The following is a 28,000-nucleotide window of genomic DNA, read 5'->3' as shown; positions in this document are numbered from 1 at the left end:
CTGTAGATTTCGGGACGAGCAGGAGTGCACCGCCCGTCCTCTTTAGGCAGTTGTATATAGTTATTTATTTATTCAGACAGCTTCACATTCCCCCCCCAACCCCCCCACGCCATGACCCGCTGGATACCCACGAAAAAAGAGAAGTACGGAGTCGGTAAGTTTCGTAAAAAAAAAAAAAAAAGAGCTGCGTGTGTTTTGCCACTGCCGAGTGAACTCCCAACTCCACCAACTTCAAGGGAAAGTGGGCTCAGTGAAGCTGGGAAACACTAGTTACTGGCGACTTTTGTTGTTGTTGTTGTTGATACAAGGCGGATAGTTACCCAGCTGTGTTTCTCAAACTTTCTTTTTTTTTTCTTTCATTCCAAGGACACCCCTGTGCTTTTACCTCTCCTTGTTGTTTAAGGGGAGTGTAGGTCGTAGAAAGAAATAACTTTTATTACTGTCCATTTTATGAGGCGAGGAATAAGGGAAAGGAGCCAAGAGTTCAATGAGCATACCAGTCATTCTTCTTGTGCTTAATCTCACCGAGCTTTTAAATACGTGTTGTGTGCCTAAATGAATCCCCAGTTCATTGGAAGGTCCCTTGAAGCCCCCTGCAGGACTCCTGTAGGGCCCCACATGGAAGCCACTGCAACTACTGTATGCATGTGAGAGATAAGAGAGGACAATTTGCATAGACATGAGTTAGTGTCAATATAACGTATTGCTTTACTGCATCTGTTTTCATTTGTATGGTGTTTATGTTTTTTGCATTTTTGTATTTGGACTGCAGTGGTTTTTAATTATAATAAAAAAAGGTGTGGCCTCATCACCTGTTTGTGTGTGTGTGTGTGTGTGTGTGTGTGTGTGTGTGTGTGTGTGTGTGTGTGCGTGTGCGTGTGCGTGTGCGTGTGCGTGCGCGCTATCAGGTAGTCTTCCACACCCTCAAGGCAAATCTGCGCAATTGCTGTCTCTTTGAAAAATCCCTTTCTGGATCAGAGTAATGACTTTACAGCCAGCACAGGTTGGCTGGTCATTGGTTATCCTACTGACTCACCGCTAAAAGTGCTTAAAGCTACAGACACTTTAGCAGACAGTGTTTCCTGGTGTGCAGCAGATGTCTTACACATGAGGTAAACTGTGGATGTAGAGAATATACCGAGCATATAGTCCTTCAGGAGTAAGTGTGAATCAGAGCCCAGCACTGAAATAGCTTGACTCCTCTAACCTGGATCCTCTCACTGACTATAGGTTTTGAAGAAAGTGGTATGTGCTTTGCAGCTGTTGTAGGTGGGGGGGTGAAAAACCCATTTTAACCCTCAATTTAATGTGAGTATGGAGCACCGTGCAACATAAACACTCCCCCTCTTGGTCATGTATGACCTTGTTCTAGCAGCTGATGTTGAGGAATTTTTTCGAGTTAATCCTTTTAGATCCCAGTATGACATTCAAAACTGTTGCTCTGCTTGATTCTTTAGCTTGTGCCATGTTCTTGCCATTCACCTTAGAAACAGGGTAGGAGTCACCAACACTGTACTTAATCCTAAAAATGCCATCGGACCCTTTACAAGGTCTTATGTTTTTAATCCGATTAGTCAACCCCAAGCAGTGCTCAAATACAAGGAACTACATTTTGGATGAAAGACGGGATTGCATGGTTTCTGATAACATCAGTTATATCGTGCTAGCTAACAGGAGAATATGGATAATATGGGGATTAAGATACCACAATCTTTAACAGTAAATTTGTAACACCATCATAATAGGACAGATTCCAACACACCCTAAAAACAAGCACTGCAGTAGAGACTGAATCAGCAGGTGAAGACCACAGATGCTCTCTGGTTAGTTTAATTTACTGCATCTCTATTTACATTATTCATATCCATAATGGCATCCCATGGCTTTAGTTGACTCCAGAGCAAGGTCTCCCTAATGAGCGGTCATATAAATGCTTACATGAATTTGAGCTGAACCAATATAGAGCTGGCCATTTTTATTATGAGCTTATGTAAACAAGATTACACATTTACACTCCAGTGATGCCCTCAAGTCCTCCAGGAACTTTTTATCTATTCACAGAGAGGATGAAGAGAGTTAAAGATCCTGCCCAATAATATCTAAAAACACTCTTTTTTTGTAGTGATATGTCAGAAACACAAAGAAATCAACATGGAACTATTATCTGCTTCCAAACCAACTTGTGATATCATAAATCTTGCTTTTATATAAACATATTTAAACCCCCCTCAGCAGATGAATGTGAAAACAGACAGCTAGTGTCAAACTCTGTACAGGAAAGGGCCAAACATTTAAGTGAATATGCAAAACACCTCTTTGAGTGGAGGGGGGACTTTAATGTATAATTGTTATAATTAATAAGATTCGAAGCAGCAAACCCCTGGAGTTTACATATTGTGTGTTCTGATATATATTGTCATAGTGATTATAATGCTCTTCGGTTGCTTACAAGCAGCACCAGCAAACACTTCCTATAATTACCTTGAGTTCTCTTTAGGGAACTACAGTTCAAGGTATTGCAGTCATAAAGATCTGATGTATACTTGTACTCGCTTCAGTCGTGTAAACCAGCGTTTTCTGCTGTAGTACTCAGCCACTTTCACCTTGTGCTGTTACGCAATTGATAGAAAATAAGTTTCCTTAAACAGTTTCAAGTTGTTTCCATGCTGTGTGGGCATCTTATTAGCAAAACAAATCTAAAGATGTTGAGATTTGCAGACTGAAAAGATCCCAATCATTTCATCCCTGTGTGTCATCATGCAATGTCAAACCTGATTGCAGACAATGATTTAGAGATAAGTGTTAACCTTGATTTCAGTTTTGATGGACTGACCAGATGACCACAAGTCAGTAATGACTTTTACAACTTGCACATCATTTCACAGTGATTCTTCTGATTCTTGAGCAACTTGGAGAAAGGCATTTAGATAAGGTGACTGCAATTTCCTTCCTGTGAATTGTTACAGCTGGGTTTTCAACCAGCACAAAGAGATGAGCCCACACTGATGTAATTCTTTTCCCTTTTTGCGCTATTAGCTTTGAACTTAAGAATTAAATCTCTGATTTATGGATAACCTGTAAGGAGTTATTAGCTCGAGCACAGTTTTAAGAGTTAGAGATCGTTTCTGACTGTCTAGACAGTAGATGGGAGGCAAAAGGCTTTTTTCCTACTGAGGCCTTATTATGTTTTGAAACGTCCTGTCTGAGCAGAATTGGCTCTAAAACAAACTTTAATAGACTTGCTTTTACCTAATGATTTTATGTCGAGATAGTCCACATTTCCCTATTTTGGCAGAAATGACTCAGCTCAGTTCAGGACATACATGGGACAGCACTGAATAGTGGCTTATTAAAACATTTTCTGATTCATAACACAAATCAGTTTTTATCTAATATGTGTTTTCATTTGATTTGAAATTAAATACGTTTTCATTGTGACAAATACATTTTCAACATGTGTTAATTATTTCAAAGGATTGGTTGCTAGTCTATGTGTCACATTATTTTGTGTGTAGGGTTTTTTGCTTCTTTATTTTTTTGTTTTTGTTTTGTTTTTGCCATAACTGGAAATACAAGTTAATGTTTTGTTTTCACTGCCAGTCGACAATGGAAACAATAGACTCTGATTGAATTGTGGTAACTTTGACGAGCAGCCAACAGCTGCTCAAACTGTTCAGCTGCCGTGTTCTTTAATTGTTGGCTAATCCACTTGTATGGTAAATCATTTAGAGTGAATCAGGCTGACTTTGATTTAACATTAGTATGCACATTAACATGAATCTGCGCAGATCGGGGCTTTATTGGAATTTACAGCAGCGACGACAGGCTCAGTATTTCAAGTTGAAGAGGAAGACAGTGTGTCTCAGAGTTATACAGATGAGCTGCGCTGCCAAGGCTCAGACTGTTGCCTTTAGTTTAGACACTGTGGCATCACAACAAGCTCAACTGGGTTTCTGCCATTGGCATACTGCCATGCTGTTTGCCAGGCCCGGACACTGTGTCAAGTTGGTGAATGGACCATTGTCACTCTCGGCATGACCAGAGGCAGATGTAATTTCTTCAGTGCATGTTTCATTTGGTATCGTTTTGACTGCACAAATGATTTCCTGGTGAAAACAAGCACTCTTCTTTTAAAAGAGGAATAAGAGTATGTCAGTCACTTCTCTTAAAGTATAAAACAATGTGTCAGTAAGTTGGCTTTAAAGGCCTGAACTTTCTGTTCATAGTGTTGTGGTTTGGTTTAGCTAGAAGAGATACCATCACACCAATTTGAGGACATTTTTATTTTGGAAAAGAACAAACTGTACCAACGTCATTGGTATTGCGGTATTTCTGACCCCTTCCAGGTTTCAGTGTTTGTTCTCCTTTCTGATGACCGGATGCGGGATCTCACAGTGAGGTGTGAACCTGTGCAAGTGATATCCTAACATCACAGCAGGCATGGGTCTAACCTAATATTTTAAGAGCCCATGGGCTGCCTACACAAACACAGTCTCAGACCAAAAAACGAATTCTGCATGGGGATCTCTGTGTGTGCAGATGTGTTTAGGGGAGCCAGAAAAATCACTGACGACGTCACGGAGGGAGAAGGGTAGTCACATTGAGTGTTTTGTCAAGTTTTGGTATTCAGACTGAGGTGTGATAAGCCGAGCCAGTTGAAGCGCGCTGTGAAATCTAGCCTCCAGTAACAAGCATTATCACCATGCAAGTCAGGACAGAGCTCTGCTCATACTTCCTCTATCTCACTTTGAGAATGAGTGGCTGCACACTATTGCAGTTCCCTCAAGTCATGACAAAGATCTTTGCTACAGCATTGTTTGCCAATGTTTCTCTTTTGTAACGTGTGTGTGTGTGTGTTTGTGTGTGTGTAAGCTCGTACAGACGTATTCTTGTGTGATTTCTCTCATATGGGGCCAGGTCAGAGAGTTAAAAAGGAAAGACAGCAGTCGCCTCTAGGAAAGCTGTGGTTTATAAATTGAATGTAGGGGAAGGCGGGGCTCGCAGGTGAGTCAGTTGGCAGAAAAAGAACCTGCAGAGTGTAACTAATGACCAAAGTCCACAGTGGTATGATGATATCAGAAATATAGAGGATGTGATGCCATTGCCGTTTAAGCTCTACTCCTCACTGTTGACACTGCATTAGACCTGGAAGCCACCTGCTCCAGCACAGTCCATTTACTGGAACGTTAAACACAGCCTCAGGGCATCCGTTTCAATTAAGAATCGTCAAAATGCTTTGGAGGTTTGAGTCACACAGGCCTGCTGCACAAACAGCATGCTGTTAGAAAGAGCAATGAGATGAGGAATAACGTAAAGATCAGGATCCTTTAACGCCTGCAAGTCCTTGCTCTGTGACAAGCAAGCTGAATTGGTTTCCTTTTCCAGGGAGAAACTGCAAATCTCTGAACCAGAACTTTTTTCTTTGCTCCTCTGTGAAGTGAGTTATTGAAAAGGGATTTGGGGTTTTTTCGTAATCCAGTGGACCTTGAGGAGGAACGAAACTTGCCAGTCAAATTGTTGGTCAAAACCTTTCTTTGTTAACAGTAGTTACTGAATGTTGTGTTTGTGTTTTTTCCATAATGAGACAGTCCTGTTCTGTCCTTCAGCAATCTACAATTATGATCCCCGTGGTGAGCAGGAGCTGTGTCTACAGGTGGGGGACACGGTGCACATACTTGAGAAATTGGAAGGTGAGTGAGCCTGAACACACAACAGGCCCCGACACATCCCTGTTTTACTTCTCTAAGCAAGCTGACACAAGAACTGAAGAGATGTTGAACTAACTGGCACTCAATGTGCTATGCATAATAATGTAAATGAGTCTGCAGTCCACCACATTGTCCTCCTGACAGCCTGGACTATCATCGCTCCTAACTTATCGACTGCCTCTCCCTCAGTATAACATGCTTCTCTATTAATTTATATTTCCTCAGGCTGGTATAGGGGCTACACGCTACGCAAGAAATCACATAAGGTATGGGCATCATTAGGACTTATCCTGTAACTATTTCTATGATGTGTCTGTATATAAACATATGCATATATTTATATGTATATACTAATATTAACTCATTTCCACAGGGCATTTTCCCATCTTCCTACATCCACTTAAAGGAGGCTACGGTTGAGGGAATAGGGTGAGATCACAGATCAGTAAACATACCATCTTGATGATAATCCACTTTACTTTTGGTTTGCCGCCCCGCCTTGTCATTTGCCAATAACATAGCAGTGCACTTGTAATTATCATAAGTGAGGATTCAGTAATGCTTTTCTTGGCGGTGTAGGAAAACCATCCAACTATTTATCATGTAAAGAAATGCTCTTGTGTCCGTTCAAATTATATGATGTGATTTGTGAGTGATGAGCCACTTTTCCAATATCTTATTATTCTCTTCTTGTGGCTGGTAGCCAGCAGGAAATAATTATTCCAGCAGATCTACCGCTGGTGCAGGAGCTCGGGGCTACTCTGAGGGAATGGGCACAGATATGGCACAAGCTCTTTGTGGTAAGTGTAGATTGCCTCTCTCTTATCAACCTCTCTGTTTCTAATGCGAAGTCCCTTACACCACTCAGCTTCTCACCACTTTTTTTTTCCTGTTAAAAACGTAGTGTTGCTTTTCATTCCTCTAAAGACTACATTCTCATATACCTGTTTATCTGACAGGCGAACAAGACCACCCAGTTCAGGAGTGTTCAGCAGATGGCCTACAGCCTCATCGAATATCGATCTCAGATAGTGTCAGGAACGCTGCCCAAGGATGACCTTGTAGAGCTCAAAAAGAAAGTCACAGCGAAGATTGATTATGGAAACCGGTATGAGTCCTGCTGCGTTATTGTACTGCGATGAAATGCCTTCTGACATAAATGCCATTGTAAAATTTTATAAGCTTGAGTCATGGTGCTAGGATTGTATGTGTAAACCCATCTCATGCTGTTTGACCCTCTGTGCCGCTCAGGATTCTGGGTTTGGACCTGGTGGTACGAGATGAATCAGGAAACACACTGGATCCCGAACAGACCAGCACGGTCAGTCTGTTCCGGGCGCACGAGACCGCATCACGCAGTGTTGATGACAGGATACAAGAGGAGAAGGCATGCTTCTAATTTGTTGGTACTTTGAGTAGCTTAACTCCATAGCGGGTATCCATTTAAATGAATATCTGTGTCTGTGCACTGCCTTCTGCCTTGATTTTATGCAGACGCGGCTGCAAAACCTGGAAATGAGGCGTCAGACCCTGTTCAGCACGGTGCACACCTACAGTCTACTCATGAACCTGAAAAACTTTGTATGCAACATTGGAGAAGATGCTGAGCTGCTAATGTCTCTCTATGACCCTGACCAGTCAGAATTCATCAGGTTAGCTCCTCACTTATTACCTCATGATTAAGCAACAAGCCAAGGTTATTTGCTCATTCAGATTCATTAAGTGCCGTTGGATAATTGTACTTGCAGCCTGCAGTTAATGTAAGTCATCAACATTGTAGGTTTTGTAGCATTGTTTTTGTTGTGTGTGTTTGTGTCTTTGCACTCTGTAACGTGGCGCAGAGAAGATTTATTAATGCCATCTGTCTCATGGCCTGGTCATAATATGAAGGGATGTTACCAAACAATATCTTTCAAGCATTTTCATTTCGTTAGACTTAATGAGAGAAAAGAAAGTGGGGTGGAAAGAGGGAATGAACCAATATGACAAATTTGAACCCATGTCCTTAAGAGCCACCCGAAGGCTTCTCGTGCCTGATCTAAATATCTGAGCTGTCCATGTGATGGAGACATGGAGGGAAGACAGGAATGAACAAATGAGAATGTCCTCCCAGATAAATCTTATCATAAATTATCTTGTTATCTAGAGAAATTGACTTTTTGTTTTCTCCTTATAACAAGATAGATTAACTTGTGATTTGTGATAATGTCATTTAAAAAAAAACAAATTACAAGCACGGCCGTTTTTGGCTTCCGTTGCTACTGCTGCTACTAGTAATATTAAGATAATATGTAAATACCACTTATGACAAAAGTTGTCAAGTGAAGGATTAATTATAATAAGTTATACCATACTCATGGAGAATAATAATTATGGCTGGAGGTTGTCACATAGTTCTGCACAGCACTGATGTAGCGGCTTCAACACTGTTTTAAATTAATGCTCAAAGCTGGAAGGCTACTCGTCTCAAGCATTATGCAGTTGCTGCTTCTCCTGCCTGCTGGAGTAGAAAAGTAATGTCTCTATTCTGAGCTTGGTAAAAAATGGGGCCAGCATAAATATTAAAAATGATTGAAACAACCTCTAAAATATAAGAAAATCTAATCGAGTCGAATCATGTACATGGTTATCGATGTCGCTAATGTAAAACAGCTTTATAAACTGTAAAAACACTGGCTGTTCTTCAGCTGACCCAGAACTTTGATGTCTCTAAGGGTAAAAACAACTTTCTCACTATGACATTTAGACATTTTTTATAGCAGGTCATCACCATCACAGATCTTTTCCACTTAAGTGTGCCAGTCAGTTCTCTCTGGCACTCCACACCTAAATGAAATGCAACCATCAGCTGTGTTTGGCAAGTCAAAATGTCTGCAGGGAACAATAAACTTGTTGTCAATTTATTGGTATTGAAAATATGAAAGCATATTAAAATTTCCATGACATTTTAGATCCTATCGAATAAAATAAATGAAATAAAGTTTCGTTTTTTCATTAGTTATTTTTATATTTTGCCAAGTATCTAAGTGTCTTATGTGATATCTAATTGTAATTCTTGTTGAAATCCATACAGTGAGAATTTCCTGGTGCGGTGGGATAGTATGGGAATGCCTAAAGAAATTGAAAAGCTCAACAACCTGCCAGCGCTATTCACGGTAACTGAATCCCAACCCACTGACTGTATTCCCTCTGCTTCGGATTTAAACAATCCAGCCTGCCTGAAATCTGTGACAAAGAAGACAATTTGCTCCTGGATAGCTTCTAATTTCCTGAAAGTTTCACTGAATAGGCCACATTCATGGCACATCTTTTAGAATTTGAATACATTATTATGTTGCCTTCTGTTTATGTTAATGACACAGTCAGCAGTTTCCAGCAAACAAGCCATTGTGTCACCCTGCATGTTTGCCACCAGGAATTGGTGGTTCCCAATGCAATAAAATCACATTCATCAAGGCAAAGCGCTGAGAAATTGGTGTCAAAGGTACTTGCTCAAAGCACACAAGGCGAGACTCCTGTAACTTAAAAAAGCCTCCAGAAAAAATAAACACATACAGATGTTGGAAAGATGATAAGTTTGAGAGTTTTATTGCATGCTTTTATCTTGTAATATTTCCTATCTGGTCTTTAGCTCCAGCTATATAAATGCACATAATGACAGGCCTGTGACACATTCAGCCGATGCCTTTTGTATGCATTGCATTTCATCACTTAATATGCCATAATAAATCATCTTTGCCATCGTCCTTGTCCAGGACCTGAGCAGCAGCGACTTGATGAGGCAGCGACTCTTCCTGGTGTGCCAGATCATCAGAGTTGGCAGCATGGAGCTGAAGGAGGGCAAGAAACACACAGGCGGACTTAGGAGACCGTTTGGTGTGGCTGGTGAGCACCTTTTTTCAAATGTTCTAATATTTGTTAACGTGACACAAAGTCAACGAAGAATGGCACCCTTTTCCGTGCTGTAGTTGCACCAATAGTTCTGTTGAGGTGTAAAAATGAATGATCCATGTGCCGAATGAAATGGGAACACCTGCTTCCTGACCTAGAAAATGCCTCCGCTCTGCCTTGGCAAAGGAGTCGGTGGAAATTGGTTTAGCAACCGTCGTTTTGTTTTTTGGCCAGATGATTGGTGGATTTGATGAGAAACGGTGTTCCAGCAAATGGACTGAAACCAGAGTAAGAAGGAACGTTTAACTCAGAAGACACATTATTCTTAGCCAGGAAAAAAAAGAAACACATTTTAGGAAAAGGAGCTGGGTGGAATGCACAATTTAGAAACATCACCCATTTGCAAGCTGGAGAGCGAGAACCCCTCAATCTGTCTTACTACACCGGCTGTCTGCATTACCAGGCAACAGGTGAATAAGATCCAACAACACATGTCTCAGCTTCTGTTTCAGAAATAGAACACACAGTTTCCAGAGTTACATTGAGTAAATGAAATCTGTGCTATTAAATCAAGGAAATTCCTATTTTGTCGCTGTTTTGGCAGTAACCTAACAACTGCATCACATCTGGTGAATTATCTCATCGTTGACAGTGTGCTTTCTTTCTGTGAGGCTCCCAATTTGTTTGTCATTGCAGTGATGGACATAACAGACATCGCCCATGGCAAAGCAGATGATGAGGACAAACAGCATTTCATCCCTTTTCAGCAGTGAGTCTTTTGATGTTGTCACACCTCTTATAGCGGTAACAGGCTCAGCTTTGTTTTGCAGTGTAATACAATCGCGTATGAATAATGGAAAAGATCTAGAATAGGTTTTTCGAGTTATATTTGCTTACTGTGTTCCATTTTTATTTTATTTTTTTCAAGGTTGCAATTTAACTTTTTTTCCTGTAGCTTTTCAAGGACAAATATAACAAACTTGGAAACCCTGAGTGTTAGTGTTACCTCTCAAAGACAGACTTCAAGGCCATGTTTTCACAGTACCGGCGCAGTGGGTGGATGAGGACAATAATACATTCACAGGGATCCTTGATGCAAGAACACCCCAAAAATATCTTGACTGATTCTTGACATCCAAATCAACATTTTTTACCATGATTTAACCTCTATTTGTTTCCTCTCACAGTGGCACAGTGAGGAATTACACACACAACACACATATTTCTGTCACAAAAAATAGTTCAAGTTCAGTTGAACTTCAAGCAAAATTCATAGAATGTTTGAGTGATTATTTTAACTATGAAATGTAGATTTTTGACATTTTTCCATCAGAGTTACATTCTTATCCAGGTTTAATCTTTTATGTCTGTTTTCACAATCATGTTTCTCAAGGAAAACATGAATAAAAGTTTCCTGGATATGCAGCTTCCTGCCCTTCCACAAATACCAGCGGTCAGAGTGTCTTTAAACCAACAGGCTGTAACACAGAATAACTCGTTAAGCCTCGCCAAACGCATTTATATTTCATTAACACTGACTGACTTATGTGCCACTGGTAATCATGATATGGATAATTGCAAATGAATAATGAAAAGTTTGCACAAAATGAATTTTCTAGTGAACAATGGAGAAAGAAAGCATATTTGTAAGATTGAAATAACATTAATATACTGATATTTTCTCATACAGTTAAACACATTTTCCAAAACAGTGTAGCAGTTCTCAAAACAAAGTGCAATCAGCATGTCAATTTACTGCATGCTGAGCAGCACAACACTTCATTTGTCCTGCAAGAAACTGTAATTCGCTCAAAACTCATGAGCAAACAGTCAGTTTATTTCTCATTTAGACTCATAAACAGGAGGCCAGTAGTGAAGTCAATATCAGGTTTCTCACAGTAAGTCTTCACTTTGTATTCTGATAGACAGAAACTGCCATAGTGTAACGTTAATATAAAATACAAATATATAAATACAGATTCATGCAAATTAGGAGCGATTCTAGCAACGCTCGTTTGGCCCCAGCATTTCATCTAAATCACATCTGATATTTGCTCTTGCACCAAAACCTTCCCTCGCCTATGTGAACTCTGCTGTTCTCTGTCCTCTTTCTGTCTCTTCCTCTGTGTTCACCTCTCCTTCTGACCAAACCACAACACACGCACAGGCATTTTCCCTTCAGTAAAAACAGCCTTTCTAATATTTATCTCGTCCATATTCGGTAACTGTGATGCAACAGTGTAATGTGTAATGTGTAAATGTGTTTAATGATGCATGAGTTTCACCTGTAAAGTAAATGTGACGGCATGTGATGAGTTGCACAAGAAATGTGAAGATGAGTATATTGCTAATTGAACTTAATGATTTCTTGTAATAATTTACTGAAAACATGAAATTAGGATTTTTTTGTACTTGAACATTTGAATTCAGCTTGAGAGCAAAAATACATGTATATAATACCAAATGGATTTGGGAATTACACAAAATGCTTTGAGAATCATTTTCTTCAACTTTTAAGCCAAATCAACTTAAAAAAAACACTTTTTGATCGATTTCAACTGCATCAAGTTCAGCTCAGTACTAGTACTCTGCTGCATTGCTCCACAGTAGTCACTTGAAGTAACTGAAGTGTGTGACGACATAATGGTGCATCATTTGAAGAGCCTTCCTCTGCCTTTGCACCACTTCTGTCCATTTGTTTGTCACCTGTCAAAGATCTTGGCAGCCGATTTTTTTTTCTTCTTTGTTCTCATCCCAATGCATCTCTCCCAGGATAGCTATGGAAACCTACATCCGTCAGAGGCAGCTCATCATGTCTCCACTCATCCCGTCTCGAGTCATAGGAGAGAATGAGCCGCTCACTGCTGTCTTCAACAAAGTCATTGCCACGCGGGAGGTCAATCACAAAGGCCAGGGTAAGATGAAGCGCTCACAGCGTGTCCCCCATGATTTCAGAGAGTCGCTCCAAATTGACCTTTTATGTTTTTGAACGAAATAAATGATGTGTGAGGGGTCTACAGAGTGTATCTTTTACCATGTATGCCTCATTGAATTTCTTTACATGTTTGTTGGCAGGACTGTTCGTGACTCTGAAGCTGCTCCCAGGGGATCTTGCACAGGTCAGAAAGGACTACTCCCACTTTGTGGACCGGAGCACAGCCATCGTCAGGAAAATGGGCTTTCCAGAGATCATCCTCCCAGGTGGCTTAGAAGTCTGTTATTGCTGGGCGCTGTTCTACATACGCCGTAGTCATGTTGATTTTAATTACCTACAAAACTGTGAGCAGAGTACATAAATTCTTGGCACACGCACCTCACGCACCTGATCATCTGTTGTCTCTCCTCCAGGAAACGTGAGGAATGATATTTACGTAACCTTGCTGCAGGGAGAGTTTGACCGTGGTAAAAAGAAGACCCCCAAAAATGTGGAGGTCATACTGAGTGTGCACGATGAAGAAGGCAATCCTATGGAGGTAAAACAGACCAGTGAATGCAACAAATTCTTAATATTTTTAATTAAACTTTATTTGACTGTATTAGCATCGTCTTGTCATAATTTTGTAATTCTGCTGTAAATATTTACTATGATAGTATTTACATTTACTTTTTAGTACTTAATTTTAGTAATGGACAGCAATATTAGTCAGTCCACCACTTTGCCCCAGATGGAAATATCCCAACAAGATATACAAGAGATACATGCGCTTTTGTATATACATTCACGGCCCCAACATGGTGAATCCTATCCTAGGATGGCTTTGGTCATCCTCTAATGTTCCACTACCACCACCATGAGGTTGACATTTGTGGTGAAATGTTCTGTCAAACATTAGATGGACTGGCATAAATTTGGTCCTCCTCAGGGTGAATTTTATTACCTTTGGGGATCCCTTAGCTTTCCATTTTCCATATAGGAAATGATAGTGAAATGTCTCAACCAGTGTTGCCAACTTAGTGACTTTCTCACTAGATCCGGTGACCTTTATGACAGACTTTTTGGGCAGAACTTTAGTAGTCCTCCTTTTTATAAGAGAGTCAGCAGTATTTCTTAGTATTCTCACACAGTATGTTAGAGGTAGATATAGATAGTAGATATTTTTCCTGTCTTGTAAACTTACATAATAATATACTAATATAGACTTTTTTCTGTCTTCTAGAAAGCAATATTTCCTGGGGCTGGTTATGATGGCATCACAGAGTACAAGTCTGTCATCTACTACCAGGTGAAGCAGCCTTGTTGGAATGAAACAGTGAAGGTAAGCTTATGTCAAGGACTCACGTGGGCTTCAAGCTTGACATCTCATGTGCTCTAATTAGTTGGTTTTACTGTAGCTCAATATGATTAAATAATCTTCTGGGATGTGCCACTCATACAAATCTCCCCTACAACATCTCTTCCATATGTATAATCCTGTATTAACACTTATTTCATTCACACTTCTCTAATAGTTTTCTCTCCTCCTTTCAAGGTGACAATTCCCATTGAAGATGTGTGCCGCTGTCACCTGCGGGTGATGTTTCGACACAGATCCTCCCAGGATTGTGAGTGACTGCGTCTTATTTGTCTGACAAACGCTAGAATGTTATTATGCTGCCACAGTCAATGCAATAAGAGTCTTCTGTTTCTGTGTGTCCTTCAGCTAGGGACAAATCGGAGAAGCCCTTTGGCATGGCCTTCGTCCGGCTCATGAAGGTAGATGGGACCACACTGAAAGATGGCAGGCATGAACTTATCGTCTATAAGGTAATCTTGCAGGATTATTCTTTTTGTACTTTGTATGAAATTAAATTCAGTGAACTTATCATTAAAATAAGGAGGAGATTGTTTATTGTTTTTATCTAATTATACAAAAGTCGGTTGTCCTGAAAGGCTGACAGTGGGTAGATGGATTATGCATGAAACTCTCCCCAATCAATACATATGAAATTAGATCTCCATCGATCAATATGCTTCATGATTCATTCCCCATCTTATGAATTTCTCAGGTTGACGTGAAGAAGGCGGAGGATGCAAAGGTTTACCTGACCTTGCCAGCGACCTGGGCTGAAGTGGAGGAGAAGGAGAAGCAAATGGGGAAGTTCCACCACTCAGGAGTGATTCCTGTGACTAAAGACAGCTTCCAGATCGGCACGCTCACCTGCTCCACTAAGCTCACTCAGAACGGTACCTCGGGGCACTATTTTATGTCCCCCCCCCCAATCATCTGATCTCCGACTGTGATAATTAAAAGATGTCTTGTCACAAGTCATCTGTAAGAAGTGAAACAGGGTCCAATCTGCTCTTGTGATTCGGCGCCATCATCCTCTCCTCTCCCGGATTGCCTTGAAATTAATTAAGCTGATCTGTGTCGCTAATATTTCGCTGATGTGTTGATGCTGATTGATGCAGATCTAATTAAGTTTATATTGAAATTTCATGCTTTTAACACAATTACATTTACTGGTGTTGTAACGGAGGAGGTGTGTTGCTACTACTGCATGTATTCTAATGTGTGGATGTTGTGTTTTTTTCCAGTGGATTTGCTCGGCTTGTTGAACTGGAGGTCTAACCCTGAGGACCTGGACCAGATCCTGCAAAGGCTGATGGAGGTCGAAGGAGGGGAGATAGTCAAAGTGAGTCCTATGCGACAAAATGCAGCACTAAATATGTAATGTGCTGCTATATTTTATAGATGTTGTATAATGTACTTTTTAATGACACTTTTATAATAGGTTCCTTTTTCATGCACAGTTTCTCCAGGACACTCTCGACGCCCTTTTCAACATCATGATGGAGACCTCAGAAAAGGACACCTATGACACCCTGGTGTTTAATGCCTTGGTTAGTTTTTGCGAAGTCAAAGTGTCAACGGGTGATAACTTTTACTTTGCAGTGTCAGGATTTCATTTATACAAAGTATATGTACATAATTCAGCTTTTACAAGGCTGTGATCTCGTTTCCTCCTCTTATTTATAACCAGGTATTTATAATTACCCTTATTGGCGACATCAAATTCCAGCACTTCAACCCAGTCCTGGAAACCTACATCAACAAGCACTTCAGCGCCACTTTGGCTTACATGTGAGTCTTTCTTCTGCATTTCCCACCTTTGATGGCTTACACCCCTTCAACCTGTTTATTTTTAGCACTCCTTCTGCTCCTCTTCTCCACCTACACCCAAATTACCAGCAAACCCTGATGTCTCATATATTCACTTTCTCAGGAAACTAACCAGGGTGCTGAACTACTACGTGGGCCATGCTGAGGAACCTTCCCTTGCCGAGAGGCTGTATGCAGCACTCAAAGCTCTCAAGTACCTATTCAGGTTTATTGTACAGTCCCGGGTCCTCTATCTAAGGTACTAAAGTCGCTGCCACACAAGAATCTACTTGTCATATTCTAAGAAAAGCTTGTTGTGAAGCAGTGTCCGATCTTTTTTCTCAGGTTCTATGGAAACAGCGAAGATGGGGATGCTTTCTTTAACTCCATTCGGACCCTTTTCCTCTCTTTCAACACTCTGATGGACAGACCACTGGATGAGGGAGTGAAGATAAAGGTATATTTAATGTTGGTTCACATGAGCTTGGGATGGGGTTCCTACAAGGGAACACACATCCCAGAAAAAAACTTTAAACCAGATGCTGGACTAAAGAAACAATGTACAAAAGAGAGAAGCAAGTCTGCACACTGTTGCTCCCTGTTTAAATGCAGTTTTAAAGGGACATTTACAAGTCAGTGACATTTCTTCAGACTAAAACAAAATATATGGTCACCATCTTAAATAGATCAAGGCTCTATTTGCTTGACAGTCATATGATATGTCAAACCCATATAAGTGTCAACATGTATGCGATAAGAAGACAATCATAAACACATATAATACACAGATGTATAATATATAGAGCACAATAGAAATACATCAGGCCATATATGTTGGCACTGGGTTTGACACATATTGTGTGACTGTCTTGTGACCAGAGCCTTGATCTATTTAAGAAATGCCACTGTATATTTTATTTTAGTCTGAAGAAGAGCATGTAGCATGTAGCCCTCAGTTGTGGATGTCCCATTAAAACTGCATCTAAAAAGGGAGCTACAGTTTGCAGAGTTTCTTCTCTCTTTGGACAAGTTTCCTACAGTCATAAAAATTCTTGAAAAGTGTGGAAAATTGCTTTCATTCAGTTGACTCATAATACCATAATAATATTGCAGCAAGTCAGACTATAAAGATGTTGCTTTCATTTGGAGTCGTCGCTTTAAAAAAAAAGAAATGTTAGATGTGAATGAAATGAAAAATTTAGCAGATTAACTGCAAAATAATGTTTGTTCCCTGTTGGCAGTCTCAGAAAGGTGAGCAAAAGCTTGTTTTACTATCAATATCCTTCGGCTTCATGAGACTTCATTATTTTTTGCTTTTTCAGGGGGCAATATTGAAATACCTACCCAGCATCATTAATGACATCCAGACTGTGTTTGATCCCGTGGAGCTCAGGTAACTCTCCAGAGGGTTTGCACTGCAGGAAATGATAATTGCCTATCTCAGTGCAAATTATCATATTTACTTCTGAGTAAAGGAGGCGTTATTCTCAATTCTTACTGCTATAAAATCAACCCGTCATATGGGCTGCTCATTAGTCCTCTGTGACAATAATTGCTAGGTGTGAAACGTGAATAGCATTAAAATTGTCACAGCTGCTCCTTTGGTTCTTTTTCTTTCATTCTCTAGCGTGCTCCTAACGAAGTTCATTGAGAGCATTCCTGACTCTCAGCTCGTGCGTCAGAAGCTCGGCTGCATGTGTAAAATGGTGGAGAGTGACCTTTTCAGACAGCCAGGTACAAGTCCTTGAGGTTCAAAACCACATAATGACATTGATGAAAGGAAGTAAAAGATTAAAGAAAAGAAAAAAACAACTTCTGCTTTGCCTTACACCTACATACAACTTTGTCAGGTCAGTGCCATTAACAGTAAATGTATTGTGTGATACAATGAAGCACAGAATTTCTCTGCTATCTTGCCACAGATTGTCGAGATGTGCTTCTGCCTCTTGTCACTGACCAGCTGAGTGGGCAGCTGGACGATCACTCCAGTAAACCTGACCACGAGGCTTGCGTCCAACTACTCAGCACTGTGTTGGACAACCTTGATCGCAAGGATGTGGTAAGGAGTCAGAATTCATTTTCAGACACACAAACTGAGATTAAAAGTGTAAAGGGTCGGTACATCGAATTACTGAAAAAGACTTCTAGTCAGAATTAGATTGTACAAATGGACAAAATGAGTTTCCTTTACAGGGTGGCCCTTAGAGATAAGGTGAGGAGTTCAGACATCTAAGGAGAGCCCAGAACAAAAACACTGCTCCTTTATATTGAAAAGAGCCACTTTAGGTGGTTAGGGTATCTGATGAAGATGCACCCTGGACACCTCTCTTTATGTTTCCATATCCAACTGGGAAGAAGCCCTGGGGCGGACCCAGAGCAAGCTGGAGGGATTACTGTACATGACCCATCTGGCGTAAGTGCATCTTACAGCTTCTCCCTGTAGAAGCTGTAGGTTGTAGCTAGCCAAAGAAACATCTGTACCACAGCGTGCAGTCACAGCAAGCTGAACCTGGATGAGCGGTTTAAATTGATGGATGGATGCAACATCTAGTCATGCATATGGTAAAGGTTTTATTTGACCTGGTTTTGAGATGTATGTATCTGAGATTCCTGTCACCAATCCAAGATAATAGAGATGTACTGGCAACTTTATTTGTTGTGCTCACCTAATAGAAAAATTACCTGAAACAGTCTCCCAGTTACATAAACACAGAACTGTGAGCAGTTGTTATTTGAACTATTGTACTTTTTACTAAGAAATAATCCCAAAGAAAACATTTGACCGAGTGGTTTATGCATCAGGAGAGATATATCTTGAAGATAAGTAAATTAAAAATGTGAGAAAATAGGGTTTATGTCCATTTGGTGAACCGACCCCTTTAATACTGACAGTATTCCAGTCTGTAGCATGTCTGTGTTTCAGCTGGTATTTTCACCTGAGGCTGTTCTGTCTCTGCAGGGTCCAACCAGAGGACACGTTCAGCTCATAATGGAACGGCTGCTTCGAAGGGTTAATCGCACTGTCATCAGCATGGACAGATCATCTCCTCTCATTGTAAGACACAACGTGATATTAAAGCTGAAATATGTCCTTGGCAGCTATATCTTTAGCATTGACTGACATCAACAGTAGCTAAATATAGTAGTATAGTGATCTTGTAAGTGCTGCCAGGGAACACTATACATAAAACACATACTCTAGCTTTACATTTGCCAACATACAAGAAACAGTAAGTGCTGTGAAAACAGTTTTTTGGGTAGTTTTTTTTTGGAGGGATATTTTACTGTGAAATCATGTGAGTAATAGTGGACTTTTCTGCGACAGGGCCACTATCTAGCCTGCATGACGGCTATCCTGAAGCAAATGGATGACTTGCATTACGCCCACTACATCAGCACCTTCAAGACGAGACAGGATATCATTGTAAGTGTCTCGATTCCTCCGCTGCTGGCTACATCTTGTCCAGAAACATCTCATCAATAACAGGCATTAAACAACCCAGGCCACTTACTGCTCCTTAAGAGAATATTGATTATAGGCATTTCATTAAATGGATTGGACTGACATGATGAGGATGACAGTGGGCCTCCATTTAGCCATGAGAGCTTAATGTGTGCCTGACATGTAGCGGCACTGCAGTGGCGCTGTGTAGCTTGATTTAACTGTGTGTGTGTCACTTTTGGGATGAGACTTATGGTGTTTTTCTAAACCGACACAGGACTTCCTCATGGAGACATTCATCATGTTTAAGGACCTCATGGGGAATGTTTTCCCTGCCGACTGGATGATCATGAACCTGGTACAGATGCGGGTCTTTCTGAGGGCTATCAACCAGTACTCTGACGTCCTCAACATGTATTTCTTAGACCAGGCGCATTTTGAACTACAGGTACATCTTTGTCCTCCCCCCATCTTTGTCGAGGCTACATTTAATATTCAACAGAAAATCAAAAGCAAGTGTTATGAGAAGGTAATTATGGTATTAATATTTGAAAACCCTGCACCCCTCGCAGCTGTGGAATAACTACTTTCATTTGACCGTGGCGTTCCTCACACACAAGACACTGCAACTGGAATCCTTCTCTCAAGAGAAACGAAATAAGATACTGAACAAGTAAGTATGGAACAAATAATTATTTGCATTCATCAAAACAATTACTAAATCAAGAAAACTTCATGTAAATAACCTTTGATCTCAATCTGCCACAGATATGGGGATATGAGGAAGACTATTGGCTTTAAGATCAGGGATATGTGGTACAATCTTGGTGAGTAACCTTCTGATAATGCTGCTATTATCATAGAGTTTTGTGGAATTGTTTATTCAGTGCCTGCCAGTAATGCAGAGGGAATAACAAGACAATATTTTATATTGTCCAGTTTCACAATGTGTTGTTGTTTTGTTTGCCACATTATTAGATTTGTCCTCTGTTGAGAAATGAAGACGCAGCTTATTGCCTTCTCAAATCACTGTGATATTTCTGCGTGATAATGTTTTGTTGTCCCTCAGGCCCCCACAAAATGAAGTTCATCCCAGCCATGGTGGGGCCCATTCTGGAGGTCACACTGGTGCCAGAGCCCGAGCTGAGGAAAGCTACTATTCCTATCTTCTTTGATATGATGCAGTGTGAACACAACTTTAGCCCCGGCCGCACGTTTGAAACGGTAAAGCGCTGTCTCAGAAGTTCACGGCTTTTGTGTTCTTTGTTTAAATGTGACTGAAGTCGCTCCTGGCTAATTATGACATTTATGATGTGTATGATGCTGTGTCTTTTAATTTCCTTCTTATCTTTCCAGTTTGAGAACGAACTGATAACAAAATTGGATCAAGAGGTAGAAGGAGGCCGTGGGGATGAGCAGTACAAAGTCCTGCTGGAGAAAACGTAAGGCAGAGGAGCAGATCAAACAGAAAATATTTCTTTTTATACTGGAAATTGTTTTAGAAGTCAACACCAATCAGAAATCATTCAATCCTGTGTAACAGTGAATTCACATTGGGTTAGTTCTAAAATACAACAAAGGCCTTTCAGATTGAGTTTTTGAAAAAATCCTCAAGGACCCAGAAGGTAAAGACAGTCTGTTAGAATTATAAAGAACCTCTAATCATTGGAAACCCCTCAGGGACGTAATGTATGATCCGAAACAGTTGCAAATGCTCATTTGTATGTGCTCGTCAGAAGGAAAGGCAGGCTTTGGCAAAGAGACCACAAGTAGAGCTTTACAGAGTGAAAGATTGCTTGTATATGCAGGTTACTGGAGCACTGCAGACGCCACAGATACCTGTCTCTGTCTGGAGAGGAGCTGGCCCTGCTGCTGAGCAGCCTGCTGGAGAATCTCCTGGCGTACCGCACCATCACACATGATGAAAGTCCCGAACACCGCATGAGCTGCACTGTCAATGTGCTGGTACGCCCTGTGCCTTTGTTTACCAAAGACTTAACACTGTTTGTGCATGTACATAAAGCAGTTACCTCTGCAAAAATAGCTTGACATCAACATTTTCAGCATTAAAGACTTTTTTTTCTTTCTTGTAGAATTTCTACAAAGAGAAGAAAAGGGAAGACATTTACATCCGGTGAGTCAGATTAAGACATAAAGCACCTGAATTATGGACCAGAGTGTTTACAATATTTAACTGATGTGCTTTTGTAACCAGGTACTTGTATAAGCTGCGAGATTTGCACCTTGACTGTGAGAACTACACAGAGGCATCCTACACTCTGCTGCTACATGCTGAATTACTAGAGGTCTCCTTTTTTTTTTTTTTTTTTTTGCAGCTTAAATGAGATTTTAAATATTATGTTCGAGCTGTTCTAAGTTCACCTGGATGTTAATTTATGATCATTTGCTCCCCTAGTGGTCTGACAAAGCCTGTGCACCTCATCTGATTCCCCGAGATGGGCAGCATGTGTGGACCCAACAGGAGCTGAAAGAGCGGCTCATCCAGGAGATCATATGCTACTTGGACAAGGGCAAGGTGAGCACTTACCTCATGCATATGAGCTGATGTCAAAAGATCAAATAGGCTTTTTTTGTTTTTGCATCATGCATTAATTAATCATAAGTGTGTTTGAAACCTGCCTTCTGAGCATTGCGAAACCGAGGAAGTTACTTAAGCTTGCGCTCTAGCCGCAGGTTTCTTTTGTTGTGTCAGTGTTCAGATGTCTCACGGGGGGTGAGGAGGGGGTGGTGGATTTTGCTGAGGACAGGGTTAGGGAGCCAGATGGCAAAGTCTAGCTCACGCTCCTTTGGTTTTTATCTAAATGTGTTATGTCCCCCTTTTTAACTGACTTATGCACATGTCTTCTCAGATGTGGGAGAAGGCCATTGAGCTGGGCAAGCAGCTAGCAAAGATGCACGAGAGCCACATGTTTGACTTCATGGAGCTCAGCCAGCTGCTGGTAAGAAGGCGTTTTTATTACAATTCATTCACTCCTTGAACAGATTTAAAATACCTCTGAAAAAAAGGAAACCTAGGTATGCATCTAGGTGATTTAATTGTTAGTGCCTCATTGATTCTCTTTAAATATGCATGATGAACATTTTGCCACTTGTCCACGGCTGAAAGCAACCGATGCTGCTTGAGGAAGTGGAGAAGAAATAAGTGTGTGTTAACCTGTTTACCCAACTCTCATTTCCATCCAGGTAGTGTCTACTGATGCCCTGGAGTTTGAATGTATTATGTAGATTCTATTTATAGAGTTATGAGTTTAGTATGATTGTGCTCCAGTAAGCTTTTGTCATAGTTGCATAAAAGAAAGCGAGAGTAAGCACATTCTCCATTTTGAAAACGTTAATGGTGTTAATTCATTATGAATGCTGACACACTCTACCGTACAGTATCTGCTGCATCGTCTCCATCATCCTCTGTCCTCTGTTTCAGAAAAAACAAGCCGAGTTCTATGAAAATATAATGCATGCGATGCGGCCGCAGCCAGAATACTTTGCTGTAGGATATTATGGCCTTGGATTCCCTTCTTTTCTCAGGGTAAGAAAATGATTACCTATTTCAATAAATAAAGACTTAGTGAAACCCAAATGCATCCGTGCTTTTGCAATGAGCTGGCTTTTTGAGACATTTCTCGGGGCAACGTGCAATAATGCCTCTAAAGGTTACTGGCTTTTTGATGATACAAGAGAATGTCAGAATGAACGCAGTCCTGTCAGGGTGTTGCACAGGCACACCTTTCATATATTATGGAAAATAAGCTTGATCGTAATTCAAATGTTAATATTATTGGGTTTTAGTTGTTTTACTTTAATTTTCTGCCACAGAACAAGATGTTCATCTACCGAGGCAAAGAGTACGAGTGGCTCGAAGATTTCAGCTTAAAGCTGCTCTCTCAGTTCCCAAATGCGGCCCGGATGACCAGCACAGCACCCCCTGGAGACAACATCAGCAACTCCCCTGGACAGTGTATCCTTTCATCATTTTGTTTTTAATGATGATTGCAGATAAAAAAAATAAATAAAAAAAAGAACTTCTGATTGATCACATCTTGTCTTTGTCTGCTCTTCCTCTTCTTAGTCTTATCCTTAACTGAACTTCACAGACATCCAAAGCTTCACTGTCAAGCCAGTCCTCACTGTACCACAACAGTTTAAAGACAAGGGGGTTCCTGAACAGATATTAAAGTGTGTAGCAGAACACTTAATGGTTGATTTATTTAGTCTTGAATGCCCTGGGATTTATAATTCTCTGGTCAAATCACTAACTCATCACTGTCCTTTCCTGTTCTCTTGCAGCTACTACAGAACAAATGAAGTGGACCAGTTCCAATATTCCAGGCCCTTCAGGAAAGGTGCAAAGGACCCAGACAATGAATTTGCAGTGAGCACTTTTTAATTTTACTTTAAAGCAGCAACTATTTATGTGTGATCACACATACATAAATCCCCCCCAACATGTATAAACAGCCTTGTGTTTGCACAAGTCACTCTGAAAACTAATAAGGACATAAAAATGTCACCTTTTAATATTTAATCGCTGTGAATGCCGCCCTGCAGACCATGTGGATCGAGAGAACGACGTATATTACCGCCTATCGCTTCCCAGGGATTCTGAAATGGTTTGAAGTCAAATCTGTCTCAGTGGTAAGAAGCACTCTTGAAAGACAGTTTGCAGTTTCCTCCACTTTAAATATTCCTCTAATTCGCATTGTTTTTCATGTGATGTTACTGATGGGCAGGAGGAAATAAGTCCTTTGGAGAACGCCATAGAAACCATGGAGATGGCCAATGAGAAGCTGAGTAACCTCGTGCAGCAGCAAGCCTGTGATCGCTCACTGTCCATCAACCCTCTGTCCATGATGCTCAGTGGCATTGTTGACCCTGCTGTCATGGGCGGTTTCTCTAACTATGAGAAGGTTTGACTCTTTTTTTTTACTATGAGGATTCGTGTCACTTGCCCACTGCTTACAGAGCTTACTGTGTTTGTTAGATTTCACTATTTGCTAAATCAGGCTCAAGGCTTGTGCACTTTTGGCTCTAAAATAATTGATTTGGAAAATAATTTACTATTATGACAAATTGCCTAACTACACTACTAAGAAATCACAGAACTTCAAACATTTGGAAATGATTTTTTCATTAACATGAGCTCTCGCTGGCCTCAAGCATGTTATGAGCTACTTGGTTTTATTCATAAGGGAGACGCTGTGGCCTCTTTGACACGCTGTGGAAACCTGTTCCTTTTGGCTTGCAGCTACATTTTCAAATGTTGCCCACTTTTCATCCTGTTTTCATCCTCTGTAGGCCTTCTTCACAGACACCTACATCCAAGAGCACCCAGACGACCACGAGCGCATCGAGGTCCTTAAACAGCTCATCGCCCTGCAGGTAAATCCTTCTGCCGTCATTGTCATTGAGACTGGCCTGAAGCAGAATACATGTTGTAATGCTCAAGTGACTGTCTTCCCCTCCAGATCCCTCTCTTAGCAGATGGGATTCGCATTCACGGGGAGAAGACGACAGAGCAGCTGAAGCCCTTACACAACCGTCTGGTTACTTGCTTCCAAGACCTTCGGGAGAAAGTGGAGAAGCATTATGGCGTCATAACCTTGGTGCGTTGCCAACCACAAACTCAATTTAATGTAAGAGGGTGCCAACTTAAGCTATTGGCCCTCTTGCCTTCCTATCAAACGCTTCTCATTCAAAGCAGAGTGTACATTATATTAGTGCAGGACCATAAATCTTCCTTTTGCCAGTCCATTGCGACCCGTGTTTTGCCTGTCATTGTGCTCCTCCCCTGCCAAGATTCCCCGATGATGCTTAATCCCATTTGTGTGTCCCAGCCCTGCTCTCTAACTGAGAGGAAGAAGAGTCGCGTGGGCTCCGTGGTGATGCCCTACATCATGTCCTCCACCCTGCGTCGCATGTCTACTGTCTCAACCCTCTCCAACGCCTCCTCAGGCCTCTCCAGCGGTTCCGCCTCCTCAGATGGACCCTCCTGCATTTCCTCCCAAGAGTCAGTCCCTGCACACTCTCCCTGCTTTCCCCCCCCCCCCCCCCATTTTATCTTGTTTTGAGTTTGTGTTCCTGCATTGGCATCACTATAAGCCCTGTTTTCTTCAAATACAGATTTTGTCTTAAATCAAAAGCAGTTTTTTTGGTCTGATTCTACATCTTTCTCCATCTCTTTCTCTGCCATCCTCCGATATTCAAAAGCAGTTCCTTGTTGTCCCGTCCCAGCGATCGCAGGGCTTCAGTCTTGTCCCGCTCCGAGGAGGACAACAGGATTGCTAGAAAGAACAGGAAAGAGTGGAGCGTGAGCAAATCCCAGGTCCTACTGGAGAGGCAGTCAGATGCAGATGAGGTGAGGCCTTATGTCCAGGAGCTATTTTTGTATATATGGTCTGCTATTTTCATTTCCATGCCCAACATACTTCGTCTCGGGTGATTGTAAAAGCTGTTTACAAGTCTTGGACACCATATCATCCTGATATTAAGTTTCTGTTATTCAGTTGTGAATTGGGAGTAGCTCCATTTTGCTTCTCCTCTTTTACACGGATGTCCATATCTTTGTTTTTTTTTTCGGCTTCATTTCAGACTCCTCCAGAGAAGCAGCAGAGGCCCAAGAGTTTGCAATTAGGAGATCGGCGGCTTACCCTCTCCCTGTTCCAGGGTGTTTCATCCCAGCTCAGCCTGTCTAACCCTCTTAGCCCACTACCTGCCTCTCCACACACACCTCACACACCACGCAGCTCCAGTATGTATTATAGCAAACTGCATGTCATCAATTTATTTTTTCTCTTAAAAATATTTGCCCTGCACACAGAACAGGAGGAATATCATGCCTACTAACTCTGTGTAAGCACATTCTGGTTTAAAGCCCAAATCAGGTCACACACACACGCACACACACACACACACACACACACACACACACACACACACACACACACACACACACACACACACAAACACAAGCATATTCACAGATCCATGTGGTCTAAAAAAGCTTTTATTTCCTCTTTTCTGTGATAGGTTATTCATCGCTTCTCAGTGACAATGATGCCAATACGATTGACACACCAGGGACACCCCCACCCATGCCTCCAAAGAAACACCCGCATGAGATTGACAACTTCGGGTTCTCTTCAGAGGTACAGTTGCTCAGAGAAAACAGCACGCCCCTTCCTAATGCATATTTAATGGCATGTAAACGTTAAAATATTCTGTTTTTATTTCCATTTGAAGTACTAACATGGACTCCGCTCTCTCTTTACCCCACAGTTCACTCCCCCACTACCGATGAAAATTGAGAGCAAGCCTCCTCCGCCACCTCCGAAAACACGGAAGTCGATGTTCCCCTCTTACGAGCACGGCCCCCAGTAAGGCTACAACCACGCACGGGCTTTAAAATTTCACTAATTCTCTGATTTGGCTTTGATGAGAGTGCAGCTTCATATGTGGTATTGCGGGGTGCCACAGTCAAGCTCAGATGCAGAACAGTCTACGTGGGGTGTATGCAGGATTTTTAGCAGTTTAAAAATGTCCGTCTGATGCAAGTCACTAATAATTCCAAGCAGTCCTTCGGTGTAGAGTTGCTGCTGTTTTTGTTTTGAAGCCTCAAGAAAGGATATGTGTGGTGTTATTGTCATAAGAGGGTATTATGGTACAAAAATGGATATATGATTTTAGGTACATAAGGTCACCAGAAGCCTTCGATTCAGTTGCTACTTGTATTTTTTTAAATGAAATAGTGATTAGATGCTTTTATTCTTAAAGAAAAGTCACTATGGTGTACAGTGAAATGTCTTTATCACTCGCAGGGAAAAGGAATGACCAATGCTGCAATGTAATATTTTGTTTTTATGTGTTGGAATGACACTGGATGACTGATTTTTTCCCCCCTAAGCTGTTCACCAGCATTCCATATTTGAACAGGAAAAAGCTGCATTAGATACTTGTCAAACGTCACATTGATCAAGAGCAGGGAATACAATGTACAGAATGTACTGTAACTGATTTTTATTTTTATTTTAATGTAGTTGTTTTGTGTCCGATGGTGGTCTTCAGTAATATTATGATCAAACCCAATTTTTCGAAACCACAATGTTTCCGAAACACTGGATGGCATTAATGAATGTGCAGTTTATGCGATTTTTTTGATGTTTTATGATGAATACTGTAAGTGATGCTTCCAAACTGCATCATGTTGATGTTGGTGTTTAGTAGAAGTTGTTGCTTAAAGGAATAGTTCCACATATGCTTATTTGCCTTCTTGCCAAATGTTAAATGACAACACACTTTCTTACGGGAGTGGGATGAATCTTCTCATCTTATTTTAGGTGTATTAAAAAAATGTTGAACTATTCCTTGAAAGAACTCTAAACGCTGTATGGTACAAGAATAAATGCCTTTGAAGTTCATTTAAGTTTTATATTTCAGGTGTTGGTAGACTTTCTTTTTATCAGTTCATGATTGAAAATTAAATTATTGCTATTCATTGAATTTTTTAATATTTCCACTTTTTTTGCACACCCAAGTGTGTACAGAGATGGTTTATTTTTATGCAGCATAAATGGAGTCTAATTTCAACATTGTGCCTTATTACTGTGCACTGTTTCAATGTGTGTGCCTTCAGAGTGATAAATCTATGCATGCAAGCGCTCTAGCTCTTTTACAAATGATCGAATTGAATTAAATTGTCAGTATTTTTAGATTTTAAATTGTTTTACAAGGGATTAACTTTTTCTACCTTACACATTTCCTAACAAGTATCAAAGAAATGTTATACTTTGCCTCGAAAGATATATGATTTTTTTATGAACAAGCTGTTGACTGAACAAAAATAAAGACTTGTTGACTTTGGGTTT

The 28,000-nt window shown here is 40.8% G+C and overlaps 1 protein-coding gene across 3 annotated transcripts; it reads left to right on the top strand.

Annotated features, from left to right (window-relative positions):
* dock5 (dedicator of cytokinesis 5) lies at positions 1 to 27,996 on the top strand. 3 transcript variants are annotated; one of them, XM_062417005.1, is made up of 51 exons: positions 1 to 154; positions 5,607 to 5,690; positions 5,934 to 5,974; positions 6,082 to 6,137; positions 6,412 to 6,508; positions 6,668 to 6,816; positions 6,960 to 7,095; positions 7,203 to 7,360; positions 8,782 to 8,863; positions 9,464 to 9,593; positions 10,296 to 10,368; positions 12,372 to 12,514; positions 12,675 to 12,800; positions 12,948 to 13,072; positions 13,757 to 13,855; positions 14,069 to 14,141; positions 14,240 to 14,343; positions 14,586 to 14,763; positions 15,115 to 15,212; positions 15,331 to 15,420; positions 15,561 to 15,661; positions 15,804 to 15,938; positions 16,025 to 16,136; positions 17,002 to 17,072; positions 17,307 to 17,413; positions 17,602 to 17,738; positions 18,639 to 18,734; positions 19,005 to 19,103; positions 19,399 to 19,569; positions 19,694 to 19,794; positions 19,890 to 19,948; positions 20,191 to 20,345; positions 20,478 to 20,563; positions 20,930 to 21,086; positions 21,215 to 21,255; positions 21,337 to 21,427; positions 21,538 to 21,657; positions 21,992 to 22,081; positions 22,564 to 22,668; positions 22,956 to 23,097; positions 23,234 to 23,315; positions 23,427 to 23,511; positions 23,688 to 23,774; positions 23,870 to 24,046; positions 24,435 to 24,518; positions 24,605 to 24,742; positions 24,974 to 25,146; positions 25,371 to 25,494; positions 25,728 to 25,887; positions 26,166 to 26,284; positions 26,415 to 27,996. In XM_062417005.1, the coding sequence occupies exons 1-51, from the start codon at positions 112 to 114 to the stop codon at positions 26,514 to 26,516; spliced, it is 5,592 nt and encodes a 1,863-aa protein (XP_062272989.1). In that variant the 5' UTR covers positions 1 to 111; the 3' UTR covers positions 26,517 to 27,996. The 3 variants fall into 3 exon arrangements, with proteins under 3 accessions (XP_062272989.1, XP_062272988.1, XP_062272987.1); XM_062417004.1 differs by having other exon boundaries at positions 25,350 to 25,494; XM_062417003.1 differs by having other exon boundaries at positions 25,347 to 25,494.
* Positions 27,997 to 28,000: the final 4 nt, after the last annotated feature.

Source organism: Scomber scombrus, chromosome 4, assembly GCF_963691925.1.
Source record: "Scomber scombrus chromosome 4, fScoSco1.1, whole genome shotgun sequence".
Lineage (NCBI taxonomy): Eukaryota > Metazoa > Chordata > Actinopteri > Scombriformes > Scombridae > Scomber > Scomber scombrus.
The sequence above is the reverse complement of the archived record's forward strand: the minus strand, read 5'-3'. Positions and strand labels throughout refer to the sequence as shown.